This window comes from Pagrus major, chromosome 2 (assembly GCF_040436345.1).
Source record: "Pagrus major chromosome 2, Pma_NU_1.0".
Classification (NCBI taxonomy): Eukaryota; Metazoa; Chordata; class Actinopteri; order Spariformes; family Sparidae; genus Pagrus; species Pagrus major.
Genome location: NC_133216.1, coordinates 28,261,984 through 28,278,681, shown reverse-complemented (window position 1 = coordinate 28,278,681; position 16,698 = coordinate 28,261,984). Strand labels below are relative to the sequence as shown.

Sequence of the window (16,698 nt, the reverse complement as noted above, 5' to 3'; positions counted from 1 at the left end):
GCGTGTCATGTGACCATATGGAAATAAATCACATGCCCCTGACTCCTTCCCTGTTTATATCAACATGGCTTTTCAAACGTGTCGCTTGTTTCTGTGCAAAGTAACCTTACTTTTCGCTGTTTCGCTCTTTGTTGTGGCAGAGGGACAGTTTAAGGGCTTCAGGAAGTTTATTCGGGTGCAGGATAGCATCCATGGAGCTGTGTTTGAGGAGCAGTGGTTCCCCCAGAAGCTGGATCACTTCAATGGTGCAGATACCAGAGAGTGGAAGCAGGTAAGTCTGTTGATGTGTTATGTGCATCCTTATAAGGGTTGAAACATATTTTGAGATCACCAAAGTGATCAGATTTAGCTCGTCATGGGCTTCAGTAAGTGAAGCATATTGCATTTGTGTTGAAAATGATCCCATCCAGTACATTTAGACAAGTGTTTCAATGTGCATCTGTCAAAAACTTAACCTTCTTGGCTAATTCTAAAAACTACATGCATACTGATGCAAACCTGACCACTGACGTCCCCTCTGTCTGTAGGTTTTTTCCTGACTCTCCCTTTCTTTCCCATCAGAGGTTCTTTGTGAATGAAGACTTCTACAGGCCGGGTGGTCCAGTGTTTCTGATGATAGGTGGAGAGGGCCCGGCCAATTCAGCTTGGATGCTGGAGGGCACCTGGCTCACCTACGCAGAGAAAATGGGAGCACTTTGCTTGATGCTGGAACATCGCTTCTATGGAAAGAGTCGCCCAACTGTGTACGTTTGATCTTTTTGATTTAATCCCTGACCTTGATGACATCTTGATGGAGCACCAAGAAAATTCAGACACATAAAAGTGGTGCAACAATTAGTCTAGTATGCCGACGACTCAATTGGAAGAAAATTAATCGGCAACTATTTTGATAATCGATTAATTGTCTCAGTCACTTTCAAAGCAGAATGGTAAAACGTTTTCTGGATCCAGCTTCTTAAATGTGAGGATTTGCTGTCTTTGTCATTTATGACAGTAAATGAAAAGTCTTTGGGTTTTGGATTGTTTGTTGGACAAAAGAAGCAATTTGAAGGCGTCACTTTGGGCTCTGGGAAATAGTGATGCGTATTTTTCACAATATTTTTTTTCATTTTATAAACCAAACGATTAATCGATTAATAATAGGAAAATCGATGGATAATTAAATTAATTGTTATTTGTGTATGTATGTATGTATGTATGTCACTTATGGAACTTGATGAATCTTGGTTGTGAATTCTCATTCAGTACTTTCAGAAATGTTGCTTTTCAGACAACAGATTGGTTCAGGTCTTTCTTCTCTTTGTCACACAGTAGTGTCGTCACCTTCTGTAAAATAAACAAATAGTTCCCCAGTTGGGATTGCGAAAGTATCACTTTACAGTATGAGCCGTGCCAAAGGGCAGCCGTTACCATCATTCTGACCACGAGTTCACTGCGGTTTGAGCTCTTCCAGCATCTCTGGTTGCACAATACTGTGGGATCAACAAAAGGACAAAATCTGCTGGGCAACAAGCTTCATGTGTTCAGTGTGTACAGGAAACGATGCTGGTGCAGCTGTTTACCACTAGATGGCAGCGGTGCATTTCGAGGACAGTCCTGGCCCTGGACCATGTAGCATTGTTCAGACTGAATGATGGATGTACTGCTCACTCAAACTACTATTTAAATTCCCTCTCCTCTTCATGTAGTGACCTCAGCACAGACAACCTGCGTTACCTCAGCAGTCGCCAGGCGTTGGCTGACCTGGCACACTTCCGCACCGTTGTGGGAGAGACCCGAGGGCTGGCCAACAGGAAGTGGGTGGCGTTTGGTGGGTCATACCCAGGTTCTCTCGCTGCTTGGTTCAGGCTGAAGTATCCACACCTGGTCCATGCCTCTGTGGCCACAAGTGCACCTGTTCATGCCACTGTTAACTTCCCAGGTATGAAGAGAGACTGCATGACATGACCACACACACACACACACACACACACACACACACACACACACACACACACACACACACACACACACACGTCACAGTCACACACACTAATATTGGTCTTCAATTTCATCTTATGAAAATAATGGCATTCCTTTTTGGATATTTACAGTTTTAAACTCTATTTTAAAGAAACAGGAAATGTATGTTAGATCTGCTACGGGGAAATGAATTATAGATGCTACATAAAGAATGACTTGAGACTGTTTAATTGTATGTCAAATTCAGCTTTACATGATGCACCAAACAACCCTTAATTAAAGAAAAGATCCTCTTCGAAATTTAATTTAGTCTGTAATCCCTGCAGAGTGCTCTCATGTGAGGATCTTTGTCGACTACATCAAGCATTTAATTGTAATTCACTGCAATTTTCCAGTTTTGTTCAGTGTCTTGGAAGTAAGAGTCCCAGACAGATCAAAGATGAGCAAGGGTTCACTTTCTTTCTGCGTCTGTGTTGTGTTTGGCTGAGCTCGTTGTTTTTCTCCGGAAGGCTGCAGGCTGGAATCAAGGTCAGATTAGCTTTGAACATGGTTCTGTACTGTTCCACCCACACACTCATGCTATCTGGAAGACATGATCACACACATTCTCTTTGACAAAAGGAATATATCCAAGACAAAACACACAGAGAAGAGTGTACATGGTGTACTGACGTCAGATGTCTTTTTGCTCCCCAGTCCATGGCACCACAAAGTTATTATTTCCCCAGACAGCACTGCAGTTAGTCAGCAGTAAGAGGCTGGCTTTCACTCCAGGTGGAAATATTCCAACATTTTGTAATGTGGAGTTTTTCCCTTGAGAGCCTGCTATTAGAGTTTCATAAACTGTGAAATTTACTTTGGTTTTGACTCATCATTTCACTTGCAACCTCACCGAAACCCTTTGAAACAAATACTTTCTCCAGCACTCGACTAGAACTGGGTCATCATTTTGAAGATGAATTGGTGCTTTTGCAGCACCTTAAAATAGTCCTGTATGTTTAACTGAGGCTCTTGTGTATTATTGCGGTCTTTTTATAGCAGCCCAGGTTTAAGTGTCCACCCCTCCCTGTGTTTTTATGTTTTGCCAGAGTACTTGGAGGTTGTGCAGCGTTCGCTGGCCTCAGAGAACGCAGAGTGCCCCCTACTGGTAAAAAAGGCTTCAGATACCCTTGTGGAGCGCCTGAAGGACCCCAAGACCTATGACAACATCACCAAAGACTTCAAGTACGGTGTCTAAACTCTCTGTAGACCATACTGTCTTTTTCCTGTAATTTACAAACAAATGGCTACATTTCAACTGAGCCAGGCCCCGGATGATGTACGTCATCCTAAAAGTTCTGGGAGTTGGAATGGTATTCAAACTTTCTTTTAAGTAACTCCATAAGTGTACTGTCAAGCAACTAACTAGCTATGTAAAATGATTTTTGATGACTATCTGGAACAAATGATTTTGCGATTTTTTTTTTTAAAGATATGATAAGACAGTGTTCTGGGATACATCATGATACCTGTGTAACTGATGAGGAAAACACATCCTTAATGGCAAAGTTATTATTTTTTGCTTTCAGTGTATGATACATTTTTAGTTCAGTTAATCCCAGACTCTGGTACACTTCATTCCCTATCATTGTTTTAGCTTGCCTTCTGCTTCATACATTTTCTTGCATTTGCTTGTCTTTTATTTACAACGGGTTGAATTTCATACATTTTTGTACAAATCCTCGGAGCCAGGTTAGCGGTTTCCAGTCTTTATGCTAAGCTGAGCTAACCGGCGTTAGCTTAATATTTATCGAACAGACATGAAAATGATATCAGTAGTTTTATCTAACTCTCAGCTAGAAAGACAATGGTTATTAAGCAACATTATGTAACTTTTGACCTTAAAATAAGCTTCAGAATCATGTTGATGGTACAGTGTCTTGCCTCCACTCTGCCTCACTCTCACTTTTTTCTGCACTATGTAGCTTCAGTGAGAGGGAGTTTATTTCAACATACAAGCTTTCAACACATAACATTGTGATGATGTAATGAGTTTTGTTTGTAGTTAGTAAACTACATTACATCTGACAAATTATGACAAAGTCCAGGAAATTGTATTTACGACAGTGGTGTTGCACTCTCACACTAACCCTAACCCTGTGGGGGGTGCCAAATCACACAAAATGCCATTTTCTACATAATGTTGCTTTAAATCAGCTAATTTTCAGACAGTGAGCAGGGCAGCATAGGAAACGGCACTGTTAGATTTAAACTGTTGGCGTCAGTGTAGGGATAAGTGGACTAATGTGATACCTCTGCTCTGTTAGGAGTTCATAGAGCAGTGAGGGTTGTCTTGGTTCCTGGTTTGAGTCAGGTCCTGTTACAGCTTCATGAGTGTCCCTCAAGCCTTTTTGGACTGAGCCTGGGACTCAGGAATGTCAGACCAGCCAGTGTCACCCCCCTCGGATGAATGTGATCCAGTTTATCTACATCTGTTTATTGTAGACCCATCAGCACTGCACTGGTTGTCTGTGAAAAAGCTTGTAAACCAAAGTAAACATTTTAATCATGTGGCACACACAGTTTATTGTTATCACTGTAGTCAAAGGTTTTAATGGATGGCTTTAGTGTCACGTGTGGAGCCATGAATATCACTTTAAAAAAGGGGTGGATCTTGGCTTCAGCATTTCTTTTCATTCATATTTTCTCAGCCACTTGTTACTTTATTTCCTTCTACATTGTCTTCCATGGTTGTCAGTTTCAAGCATGAGGTTATTCTTAGCATGTTTGCTGTACGTCAGCAGTCATTACGGCTGTCTGTGGTGTTATTTTATGTTTCCGTATTTTAGGTCATTAGAGCGACTGTAAGGTCAGTCACCATGATGAATAAACAGGCTTAAAAGGCTTTTATAATTGTGTGGTCAGTCTCACAGAAGTAATAATGCCATGGAGACACACTGAAGCAGTGTGTCTGTGCTGCCCTGACCACAGTGGACATCTTTTATTTTAGCTTCTTGCACATCATGCAGACCTTAGATGCAGACATGTCCTCATGCAGGGACAAACACACAAAGGCCAGTAAGGTGGTTTGGAGCCTTGTCCAGCTGCCAAACCACAACGCCTCAGAGAATACAGTACATGCGTCACGATTTCATCATGAAGGAAATATGGTTCGCTGCACACCAACTCATACACACACTCACAGATAAAATCAACATGTCACAACATCACTTTAACAAAGAAAAGGTCTGTCTGATTGCCGAGAAAGTATAACAAAAGCTTTCATTTTTGTTTGACACCGCACCTTAATTACTGTCCATTTGACAAATGGACCTTATCACCACATGTGTATTAACTGAATGAATCACTGTTCTACTGAGATGTGAAATCAACTGTTCAGACTCGAACTTCTTGTGAATAAACAAGACTCAGAGTCTGCAGCCATGTTACCAGCTCTGTGTGAGGCTGTAAGCAGGGAAAGCTAAATGTTAAAATTAGCATGGCAACAAGCTTAAAATGCCAGTGCTAATGCTTATGTTTATCATTAGCATGTGTAATGTTTATTGTGTCTGCCTGCATGATAATATTTGCAGTGATGTAGTGTAACTAAGTACATTTACGCAAGGACTGTACTTAAGTACAATTTTGAGGTACTTTACTACTTTATACTTCCACTCCACTACATACTGGAGGCAAATATTGTACTTTATACTTATTATATTAATTTGATAACTTCAGTTACCTGTTACTTTTCTGATTGCATGCTGCATCAGGGCCATGAGTGCATTTTTAAATTAACTTATTTTATCAACAATCAGATTTTTAAAAATCAATAAAATACACAGATTCAGATAATCAGAAAAATGCTGAGTGTCGGATCTGATAATTGGCTACATGTAAATATATGTGTAATTTACTTTTACCTGTACTTTTGATACTTAAGTACATTTAATATCAGATACTTTTAGACTATTACTCAAGTACTATTTGTATGGGTAACTTTCATTTTTACCAAAGCAATATTTTAACACAATATCTTTACTTTTACTCAAGTATGACTTTTGGGTACTTTCTACAACACTGAGCACATTTCCCTCTTATCTTCTGTACATTTTGAATATCCGACACATATTCATGGCAATCCTATTTGTAGTTGTAGAGACATTTCACTAAAAAATCTAAAATATCAACCTCATGCTGGTGCTACAGGACAAGTTAGGGGGCCACCAAAGACAGTAGGATGCATGTTTTGGGAACTAAGGAATGTCTGTACGAAAATGAATGCTAGTATTTGTTGTCTGTCCCCAGAGCTATCCCAGCCACGCCAGCCAGTGTGGCTAATAACGTTTTTTATTCTGAAGTTGGAGAGATTAGTTGAAACTTTCTGAATAGTGGTCAACACAATCCATCCACAATCATGGTTCAACACATCCATGGTCTATCGCTAGTTATCATACAGAAGAACCTGGTTCAAAGACAAAAGATGGTAAGATGCAGTGTATAAATGTCACAACACACTCTGGTCTAACTTTGTCTTATTTTATTCTTCATCCCCCCCACCTTGCCTCTCTTCCTCTACCTCCCAATTCCCCCTCCTTCTCCACTTCTTCATCATCTACCTCCCTATTCCTTTGCTTCCTCTCTTCCTCTCTTCCTCCTCTCCACCTCCAGCTTGTGTTCCAAACTGCAGATCCAGTCAGAGATGGACTCGGCCTACTTCCTAGAAATGCTTGCTGGCAACTTTATGGATGTGGTCCAGTACAATGAAGACAATCGGGCGTTTGAGGTGAGAGATAGTAGACACATGCCAAACAACATCACTAAAACATCTTAAAACATGGATTTTAGAGGCAGATACTGAACAGTTACTATTTTTTAAATTTAGTTGTTTCATACCAAGATCAGGATCCATTGCTCACAAAGAGTGTGTAGACCATCGTGAGGTACTGAAGCTCTTTATTGCGTATCACACTAATTATAGACCATATTCACACTGCGACCATTTTCCTCTGACGTCAGGCTCATGGTGGAAAGGTTAAATGTTGTTCTGCCACGCAAGTCATATAAACGTATGTCATCTGACAAGTTATCATATCACCGCTTCCTGATTGATCAGCAACTGAAAAGACAATGGATAGTGAAAAGTAGAGTGAACATGAGGCCATATTTCAAAGTCTAGCACCGTGTTTGATTTGAACCCATTAGCTTATGTTAGCATTCAACCACTTCCTAGCTAATATTATAATAATTTTACTGTGTGTCCTTTCCTATTCTATTCAAAAATCCACCTACAAGCACCTCAAAGGCTCTAAATGATTATAAATAAATAAACTGACAAATTCCATGTTGAAAATAACTGGAGCTGAGCTTCAAGGCAGTTTGCAATCTTTAAAGACTGACCTCAGACATTATTCCAGTATAGCTTACTAAATCTCCTGATATCTGATATAGAAACAATATATCACATATGACATGATTTATGCATGTAGAACTGAGACAGAAGAAAGGGAGAGTTTGTGTGGAGCCTTTGTAGGTCAAGGGTCAACCCATTATTCGGTCTTGGTTGAGTGGAAGGCAGTTATGAGGTGTACAAGGGTTTACAGACAGCCCAAGCAGTATGAAACATAATAAACCTTGCATTGTTTAACAGTGAGGGGCCCAAAGATGCCGCCTTGTAAGACAGTCTCCAAGATTGCTCCAGGGGCCGCTTGCTTGCTCACTTTGTTAGTATATCTATACGAGAGGTGGCTTCCTTTTAGCAACATAAATACACAAACACAAGTCTTCAGCCATGACAGGACCTCTGTGAAGCTCCACTTAGACACAGCAGTGCTTTGACCTAAATGCTAATGTGGTCATGCTAACAGGCTCATAGTGAAAATGCTAACATGCTGGTTAAACAGGTATTACAGTATGTTCACCATTTCAGTTTATCATGTTAGCTAATATATGGAAAAATACCACAAAACAAAGTGTAAGGCTGATAGCACTGTACTGAACCAATTGAAACTTTGACGTGATGGTGGCACAAAAGGGATAGGTCACGACACCATCAAAGTAAGTTATCCTCTGTGGACCATGAATGTCTGGAATTTCATAGCAATCCATTCAATATTTGTTGAGATATTTCAGTCTGGACAAAGCCAACATATACATCACTAACTGCCGTTAGCTTATCAAACAAAGGGCCTGAACACCAAACAGTACTTCAGTTAAGTCAATGTTTAAAAACCCTTAAATTTGCATCATCGCCCCAAACTCTGGCAAAATGATCTCCTCTCTGATAAATCCATCATGAACTGTCAAGTCAAACCAAATATTAGAAGAGTAAAGTTCAGCTGAAGCAGGTCTGTCATGTGACCTGATGTCACTGTGCCTACTTCTGCAGTTTATTTAGGTCTCCTGATTAAGTGAACACTGGCATCAGTCTCATACCAACTGCGCACTGGCTGCTTGTAAGTACCCCTGCAGGGCTTCTGCATTCAGCATCAAGGGAACCCATCCTGGGCAGCAGAAGAAAACTTGTGGAGTACAAAAGTGTTGCAGCAGAAACAGAGATATCATTTTTCTTTTTCAACGCATTTATCCTTCCTTGCCAAAAACCTGGCTTTCTTGCCAAATACCTGGCACCCTAACATTACTCACAATGCAACTTGACCCCCAAGGGTTGGAGATTCGGGTGTGTTTTGCAAATAGCAGCTAATGTAGCCTCGAGCTGCTTGCCATCAGCAGAGGTGAGGTGTAGCCTACAGAGGTCCACACCCCCAGATGTTATTCATTTTCAAACTGGTAGTGCTCAGGGCCAAACTGACTCTGACTCAATCACTTGAGGCAATGTATGAGACAGCTATTTCTGCAAATACAAAAGGCTTTATGCAACTTTTTACACATTTTCAGTCGTACTCCTCAAAACTCTTCGATGTGTAGTATTGGTAGCGTCCCCATTTAAACTTATTAATGGGCAGCTAGTGGAGGACAGAAAAAGGGTAGGGGGCCAGTCAGTTCAATTTATTGTCTGTTCAGTTGTAGGTTAAGTGTCTTTTAATGACATACCTGTTTTCAGTGCTGTAATCCAAGACCATTTTTTTCATCTTTCAGAAGACAATAAAGGCAACAAAATAAAAAACTCTGTATCACGTGTCACATTGTAAAGAAAGTCCCGTACTACAGTTATATACATAGAAATTAAATTGCCCAGCCTTTGTCCTGAAATTGTGAAAAAATCCTCCAGCTTTCCCACTGTGGTGGATGTAGTCCACACTATGTGTCTCACAACATGTTTTCTATTATTATCTGTCACTGTACTGTTACTGTCTACTTGCCTTTTCCCTCTTGGTGCCCTTTTTTTTTTTTTTTTTTTACAAGTTACCCCTTTTTTCCCCTCCCCTTTCTTCATCCCATCCCCTCTCTGTCCCCCCTGGTGCCTTGAGGAGACGTGAGTCCGGTTACCAATAAGCTGATGTGAAAAAGTAACAAAAGACTCTGTGGTCTCTCTGGTTTCCTGTCGCCCCAAGCTAAAGAGACGCTTATAAAAGAACCGAGAGGAGCGGTGGGCCAGAGAGTCCACAGCACCAGTGGACAAACTCAGGCAACAGCTGCCTCTGTGACACAAAGGGCTGGGTATAGGGCAAGCTACCAGGTTTTAGGTACCACTGAGGAATTTTGGTAAGAACCAGGGCCGAGGTGTAACTCTATCAGAAGAGTCAGAGCAGTGGCTTCACAGTTGAGGGGTTATCAAAGGGGTGCTTTATAAAATACGGAAGGACATTATGTAACAGCGCAGCCTGGAGAACAAGAACTAACAGTTCCTCTTTTTACTCGGAAGATGCAGAGAGATGCAAATAGGACAGGAATCATAGGGTCGTTTATAGTTAACAAGGCTTTCATTTCACACTTAAGAACAAATGTAACTACTGCAGACTGTTCACTCCTTCAACCCTCATTCCAAGGCTACATTTCAAAGTGAAACCTATGCAAATGCCTTAAACCTGTATTCTTTCTAAGGCGAGTCCTGGGGCGACTCCACTGGTTGGAAAAGGTAGTCAGATTGTCAGATTGTATGTAAGCTTATGACAACATTACTCCACTTTAGTTCTCACTTGATTTAATACCTCAGTAAACAGTTTCCTGACAACTTTCTGGTCTCAATCACTAGTTTTAAGTCTTCTTCAATACAGCATGATGTTTGTAAATTATGGTCCCATTAACAGTAAAATAGAGAATAAAACAGGGTATGCTGTAGAGCGTGGCTACCTTGTGTTTGGCAGGTTGTCAGGGGTAGAGGACAGAGGCACAGCACTACGTATCCTTGCCAGCTACACTCTCATCCAAATAAGGTCACGTCTGGTTCCAAAAAGCCAAAATGGCGACAACTGTAATGCCAAACTTAAGGCTATACTCAAACAACTGATTCCCAAGGTTGAAATGCACTGTGAAGCACCTTTGATGCATTCACATGTCTTGTGATTATGGCGGGAAAGCCCTGTAGCACAGCCCTCTGAGCTCCTCACCTCACATGTGCCTTTATACACTAACTAGCGCTAACCTGTGATGCTGCCATCTCCTGACACAGACCATAGATTTTTAATTTTACTACACAATATTTTCATGGTATCGGATACATTTTGTGCATTTTGTCACCAGTTGGTCATTTATGGTTGTTCTGATGCTGCAAATTGTGGATGGGGTATAAAACAAATCTCTTTATTTCCAATGAGGTTTGTTCAGTTGGTGTGTCCACCACTTGCATCCCGACTGAAATATCTATACTACAGCATGAATTGCCATGACATTTTGTACAAACATTCATGGTCCCCAAAGTCTACTGACTTTGGTGATCCGCTGACTTTTCCTCTAGCACCACCATGGGGTTGATATTTGTATTTATTTGTGTATTTGTTTTACGCCAACTAGCATATATTAGCATTCTAAAGATGATGAACATGCTGTAAACATCATAATGCTACGATTGTCATTATGAGCATTTTAGCATTTAGCTCAAAGCTCCACTGTGCCCAAGTACAATCACAAAGACGTGTTTAAGTGTATATTATCTTTATATGGATATATCGTATGGTATGCATTTAGTGGAGTCTATCACCAGTTGTTTGTTTGCTTGTTTTGTTTGTTTTGCTGCATACCATGGCCAGGGGACACTTTTTTTTTAAATTTCAGTGGAGGTTTCCTGCTAAACAAAGATTTTAATGTTATGCCATTCCACAGTCTGTGGAAAACATCAACAACCCTGACTATATGAAACTTGAGATGAGATTGTTTTTTCAGCTGCTGTTTCCAAGCCCTGACAAAAAAATCTCACTTATCTACTTTTGTGTCTCACCATGCAGATAGTTCATGTTTTAATGTAATGGCCTCTCGAACCTCCCCTGATTTGGGTGAACCGATGCTTCAACTGTTTGCCTACAGCAGTCCATTGGGTGGCAGAGAACAAAAAAACTTATAGACCACAACCATAGAATGCATGGTTGTGGTCGCTAGTGTGTGGCCATAGACTGTATAAAACATAGACGCAGTCTCCTCGACGTCACCCATCGGTTTCTGAAGAGCCAATGTGAAGCTTACTCCTGGCTAATTCCAAAAATGGGCAAAGAGGTGGAGCATGGGTGGAGCTGAGGCAAGCCAGAGCAAGCCTGGTTGTTGACAGCTAGCTAGACAGCTAGCAGCTAGCTGTCACTCAAAGTGGCACGCCTTTAATTCATAGATTTATATAAGAATTAGATTGCAGATGCAAAGATGGCGCCCAATGAGAATTGCTTGCGTAGCGCATACGCCCAAAAAGTTTTCTGGCTTCTGTGTTTACTTCCTCATTATGCAGCCCGTTGAATATGCGCAGTAGAGTTTCCTCCGCTGGCCCCGCCCATGAGTTCCCGCTCGGCCCATAGACTATACATTGTGATGACGTCATCGATTTTAAATCGCTTTTCTCAGCTTGAGGAAAGTTTAACAAATATTAAACCTCCATGGATCAAAAATTCATAATAGAAAGAGTCGTAATCAATCTTGTTTGCAGTTCTTAACTTTCGTCTTAGTGGGATTGCCTTGCCTCAGGAGCAGGGCTTAAGTGGCCATTAGAGGAACTGTTTTTTTGGCACTTTACGTTGGCTTCATCTTTTAGCCCCTGAGCTTGCTGCTTTTGTGTGGCTAACCAGTACAGACAAAAATGACATCATTGGCAGAACTTGGGGAGGGCAAATTGCAGCAACACCAGTATTTTCCAAATTTTCAGGAAACATGAGGAGGAACTTTTGCTCTTGTCATTAGGTGTCTCCAATATCCATTGGTGACAAAACATTTTGCCTTTGAAACTGAGTCTTAACAGCTTTCTACTTCCAGTATATAGTGATTTCTGAACTTATTTAAAGGTGTAATATGTAAGGAATTGCCACCTGTTGAATTCATACTCCAAACAAATAGGGGGCAGCATATCACCAGAATAACTGTTACTTGCTGCTAACCATAGCTGCTGTTAGCTCAGTTAGGAGCTTTAGACCGTCTGGAGGAAGAGGTTTGCAGGCCGGAGGGACCTGACTGCCTCTCAGTAAACATAGCCGGACAGGGACTGAACAGTACCGAGGTGATTTACAGCGGCTCCATCCAGGACTATGACTCTTTAGCATAATGTAAAAAATCGCTTCATCATATTCTGTTAATCATTTTAGGTAATTTTCAAATGTTTTAAACTAAAAATCTTACATGTTGCGCCTTGATATTTTTGTCAAATCAACACGTTAGGGAGATCCATGACTGCAGAACAATGAGATCATTGTTAAAATTAATTTATTAATTTGATAACTTGTACACATTCGTGCCTCCTGTTACAATAAAGCCTTTTATTAATACATTCACCCACAGAAAACTACTCATAAATTGCCATTTTTCATCTTACTAGGAGTACTTAGTCACCATAAAATATGATATATTAAGGTGATAAAAGATTTTAATAATTTTAAGTAATCTGCTGTTTTTCCTCTTTGGTGTGGCTGTGTTCTGTCAACTTAGGGTATGGTAGGCACCAACATCACCATCAAGGTGCTGTGCAGTATGATGGGTGACACCTCACTGGGGGAGCCTTATGCCCGCTATGCTGCTGTGGCCCGCCTCATGATGGACACCTTCTTCAGGAAATGCCTGGATGTCAGCTTCAGCACCAACCTCAGAGACATGACTAATACATCCTGGGAAGGGTCAGCTGCAGGGGGAGGTGGGTATAAAAATGAACTGGGAAGTGGTATTTTTGCATGTGTAAACATGGTTGTTCTAGTCCTTTCTATTTTAAAATGTCACCATAATAACTGTTGAAAAACATCTATTTTGATGTATTTTTGGGTCCATTTCGTTGGTTGGTTGTCCGATGGTGTGTATTTGTTCTTATGTCAAGTATTAACAGGCATAGACATTGTAACGTCACACTGACATTTTCCACTGTCATACTCCAACTATAGCAGCCTTAGGAGGCCAGAATATAACACAGCCACATGACAGTTATGTGTTGAATGTGGGATGTGGTCACAGTCGTAATGTTGCAAACCCATTTTGGGTGTTGTCAAAGGGCTGTTTTAGGAAAAGTTAAAAAAAAAAAAAAAGGAGACAGTTACATCACTTAAATACTGAATAAGTCATGGAAAACAATACAGTTTTTATCTTCTTTGGGTAACGTTAATATCAGGTTTTAAAACATCCAGATTTTAGTGAGAAATGCTATTGTGAGACCACTTTTTTGTTTTTACTGTGTTGTTTCTTGTTGAGGCTCTCAGTATCAAGTAACGACTTCGCATGTTTAACCAAAAATGGGTTTTCTGTGGTCGATGTTGTACCTTTGCCCTGGGCTGTGGTTCCAGTTCACAGCTTCAGTTTCATGAGTGGGAGGGCTGGAGGGGGATCACTGGAACAGGAAGTGGTCTCTTAAAAAGCCACAGGGATGTGTTTAACCCAACCAACCACCAGCTTGTCATGTGGGTTTCAGTTGGACTCTTTCCTCTCTTAATTGGGGCTGAATAACTAAAAGTAAATACTTTTTAGGAGGAAAAGCCATTCAAAAACTAATTGTTAGCTTTACCTGCCCTGTGTCAGGGAGACAGTGGGTCTACCAGACCTGCACTGAATTTGGATTCTACCAGAGCACTGATTCGCCCAACCAACCATTCACCGGCTTCCCTCTTGAGTGAGTGCACTAAACATTGCCTCTCTGCCTACTCATAATTATGTTTTTATCCCTGCACTTACTGCTATTTCCACATCTTACACTGGATAGTTTCTTCCTCTGTTTCCAGCTTCATTACGCGTGGCATTGTTAATCTGTGTTTTCTCATTTAGGTATCAAGTGAAACAATGTGCACTCTACTACAATGTCAGTGCTGAACAGCTGGCAGAGGCCGTGGCCCAGACCAATGAGTATTATGGCGGCTATGACATCCGCTCCACCAGAATAGTTTTTCCCAATGGGTCCATTGACCCCTGGCACGCTTTGGGGATCACGCAGGACATCATAGCTGACCTCCCGGCTGTTTTCATCAAAGGTAAGAAAGAAAAGGCGTACTTTGTTTTTACAGCTCCAGAGAAAGTTGATGTTATACCGTTGTCTCGATACAAGATTTTAAAACATTAGGATTTAGTAACTCTTTTATTCATTGTTTTTACCACACTGATACCTTTGCTGCTATTCAGCTTGCTAGCTTGAAAAGCAATCTAGCTCACAACAACTAGCTAGCAAGGCCGATGGACGGCTTGTTAGCTGGCACTAACGTGAAGGATCGCCTACATTTTTCCATCTATTTAGTTGTATAAGCACTTATGTATGTATCAATCTGCTGATTAACATCCATCTAGACATCCACATAAAAACTGTTTAAACAAAAAGTGAAAGGTTTTTGGACTTCTAGGTTAGCCTAGCTACATATAGGCCTAGCCTCTTGTTTCAAAGCAGAATTTCTAGGCATGTGTTAAGAACCTGTTGAATTAAAGTCAAACTTCAGTATCTGTACAGTGTGGTTTAAATCATATTAAGTAACATGCAGTACAAAATTTAAGCCAAAATATCTTATATCTGATCTTGTGTATGTACAGTAATTATAACTGGTGCTTTGTAGGTGCACCTCTCCTTTGACCATAGTTCATCATTAAGCCTTTGAGGAACTTTTTGAACCAGTGAATTTCAAAATCCAAACTCTGTCGAGTTACACAAGTTAAACGTACTACAAGGAACTTTTTATCGGTCTCAATTTAATACTGATGCCCCAATAAGACCTGCATAGGAAAACAAGACCTTTAAAGTGAACATTTTTCGACATAGTTATTCTTAATGCCTGTCACCGGGTCAGATCACACCCCAGCTATATCTTGCTGTGGCTTATTTTTATGAAGACATAACATTACGAGTAAATTCTGACAACTTGAGCCAAAAAAAATTTGCTATTTTATTAGCAGCTGAATCTATTAGCAACCGAATCTAGCTAAAGGATTACACATAAAGTAGGCATATCAACAGCACTAAAAGAAAGTTACTTTGGTTCATATTGTTATATTACAGTTATTAATCTTATATCTATCTACAAATAGATAATAACCTCATCGCTATAAATCCTGCAAAAAGCTGTGTTTAAGAAAGATAATAAAAACAAATGCACATGCCAGCCACATCAAAATGTTTACTCCATACCACTTTTGTCCACAGGGGGCACCATAATAAACAAATACTGAAAGTTCCATTAAACTGCTTTAACTGTAGACTGACTTTCACTCGTGGTTGCTCTACACTACAGAAGCCAAACAACAGTTTCCGAGTACAACAATGACTTACTTGTTCAGCACTAGCTTTATTAGGTGGATAATTGTTCTTGTAACTCAGAAAATCTCAGTTTTACTGTTTTTCGCTGCCACATCCTTTATATTTCTATTTTTTCTCTGATCCAGGAACAGCCCACTGTGCCAACATGTACCCTGCCAGGAGCGAGGATCTCCCCCAGCTCGCTCTGGCCCGTGACCACGTCTTCTTACTGCTCCAGCAGTGGTTGAAGCAATGACTGATCGCTGAATATGCCAATCAATAGCTTTGCAGAGCAAACTGATTACTGTTTTGTCCAGATCACTGACACTGGAGTGAGACTGCTTATTTTACTGCCACTTGTATGACTGCTTGAAATGGCACTTTACACAAGCATAAGAAGGTACAATTTTCAGGTATTAAATGAGAGACAATTTTGCGCTAAATATGCTGAATAAATATGTTTTTATGACTGTAGACGCTATTTCTTGTCTTGATATTGCAAAGGTGAATAGGCTATAATGAAAAATTAGAGCGATTTGGCTGGTTTCTGGGCAGTGTATACAATAAACTAGGAGCAGTAGTTAAGTTTGCTTTCGCAGACATGCTTTAGAATAGTCCCAGATAGTCAAATTACATTTTCAAGGAGGCAGGTTTAACCGTAAATGAATTATGTCTGTGGATGCACTCATTATTGATTATTTGAACTATTTGATTAAAGACAAATACATAGCATCATCCAGAAATACTTGTTAACAAGAGCAACATCCTCCATAACTTCTTGTTTTACAAAAGAATTGAGAATTTCATCACATCTGCCTGTAAATATAACAGTCTTATCTTTGTGTGGTCAGCGCTTGACAAATACATTTCATATTGAGAAACTTTGTCTTCCGCAGCAAGCTTTGGAAAGTTCCAGAGCTTTCAAAACAAAAGTTATCAGTCAGTATATCAGCAATGACTGCACGCTTTTTCATTTC

General features: G+C 40.4%; 1 protein-coding gene across 1 annotated transcript; it reads left to right on the top strand.

Annotated features, from left to right (window-relative positions):
* The first annotated feature begins 40 nt into the window (after nucleotides 1-40).
* prss59 (serine protease 59, putative) lies at nucleotides 41-16,195 on the top strand. The gene is made up of 9 exons (XM_073493271.1): nucleotides 41-271; nucleotides 562-743; nucleotides 1,689-1,921; nucleotides 3,051-3,186; nucleotides 6,613-6,727; nucleotides 12,958-13,159; nucleotides 14,029-14,119; nucleotides 14,272-14,474; nucleotides 15,868-16,195. Exons 1-9 carry the CDS (start codon nucleotides 65-67, stop codon nucleotides 15,975-15,977), a joined length of 1,479 nt encoding a protein of 492 aa, XP_073349372.1. The 5' UTR covers nucleotides 41-64; the 3' UTR covers nucleotides 15,978-16,195.
* Nucleotides 16,196-16,698: the final 503 nt, after the last annotated feature.

Excerpts from the sequence above, each read along its gene's own strand:
- prss59 (XM_073493271.1), top strand. The coding sequence starts at position 65 with ATGGCTTTTCAAACGTGTCGCTTGTTTCTGTGCAAAGTAACCTTACTT. Across the intron at positions 272-561 it reads ATACCAGAGAGTGGAAGCAG|AGGTTCTTTGTGAATGAAGA; the intron begins GTAAGTCTGTTG and ends CTTTCCCATCAG. Across the intron at positions 6,728-12,957 it reads AAGACAATCGGGCGTTTGAG|GGTATGGTAGGCACCAACAT; the intron begins GTGAGAGATAGT and ends CTGTCAACTTAG.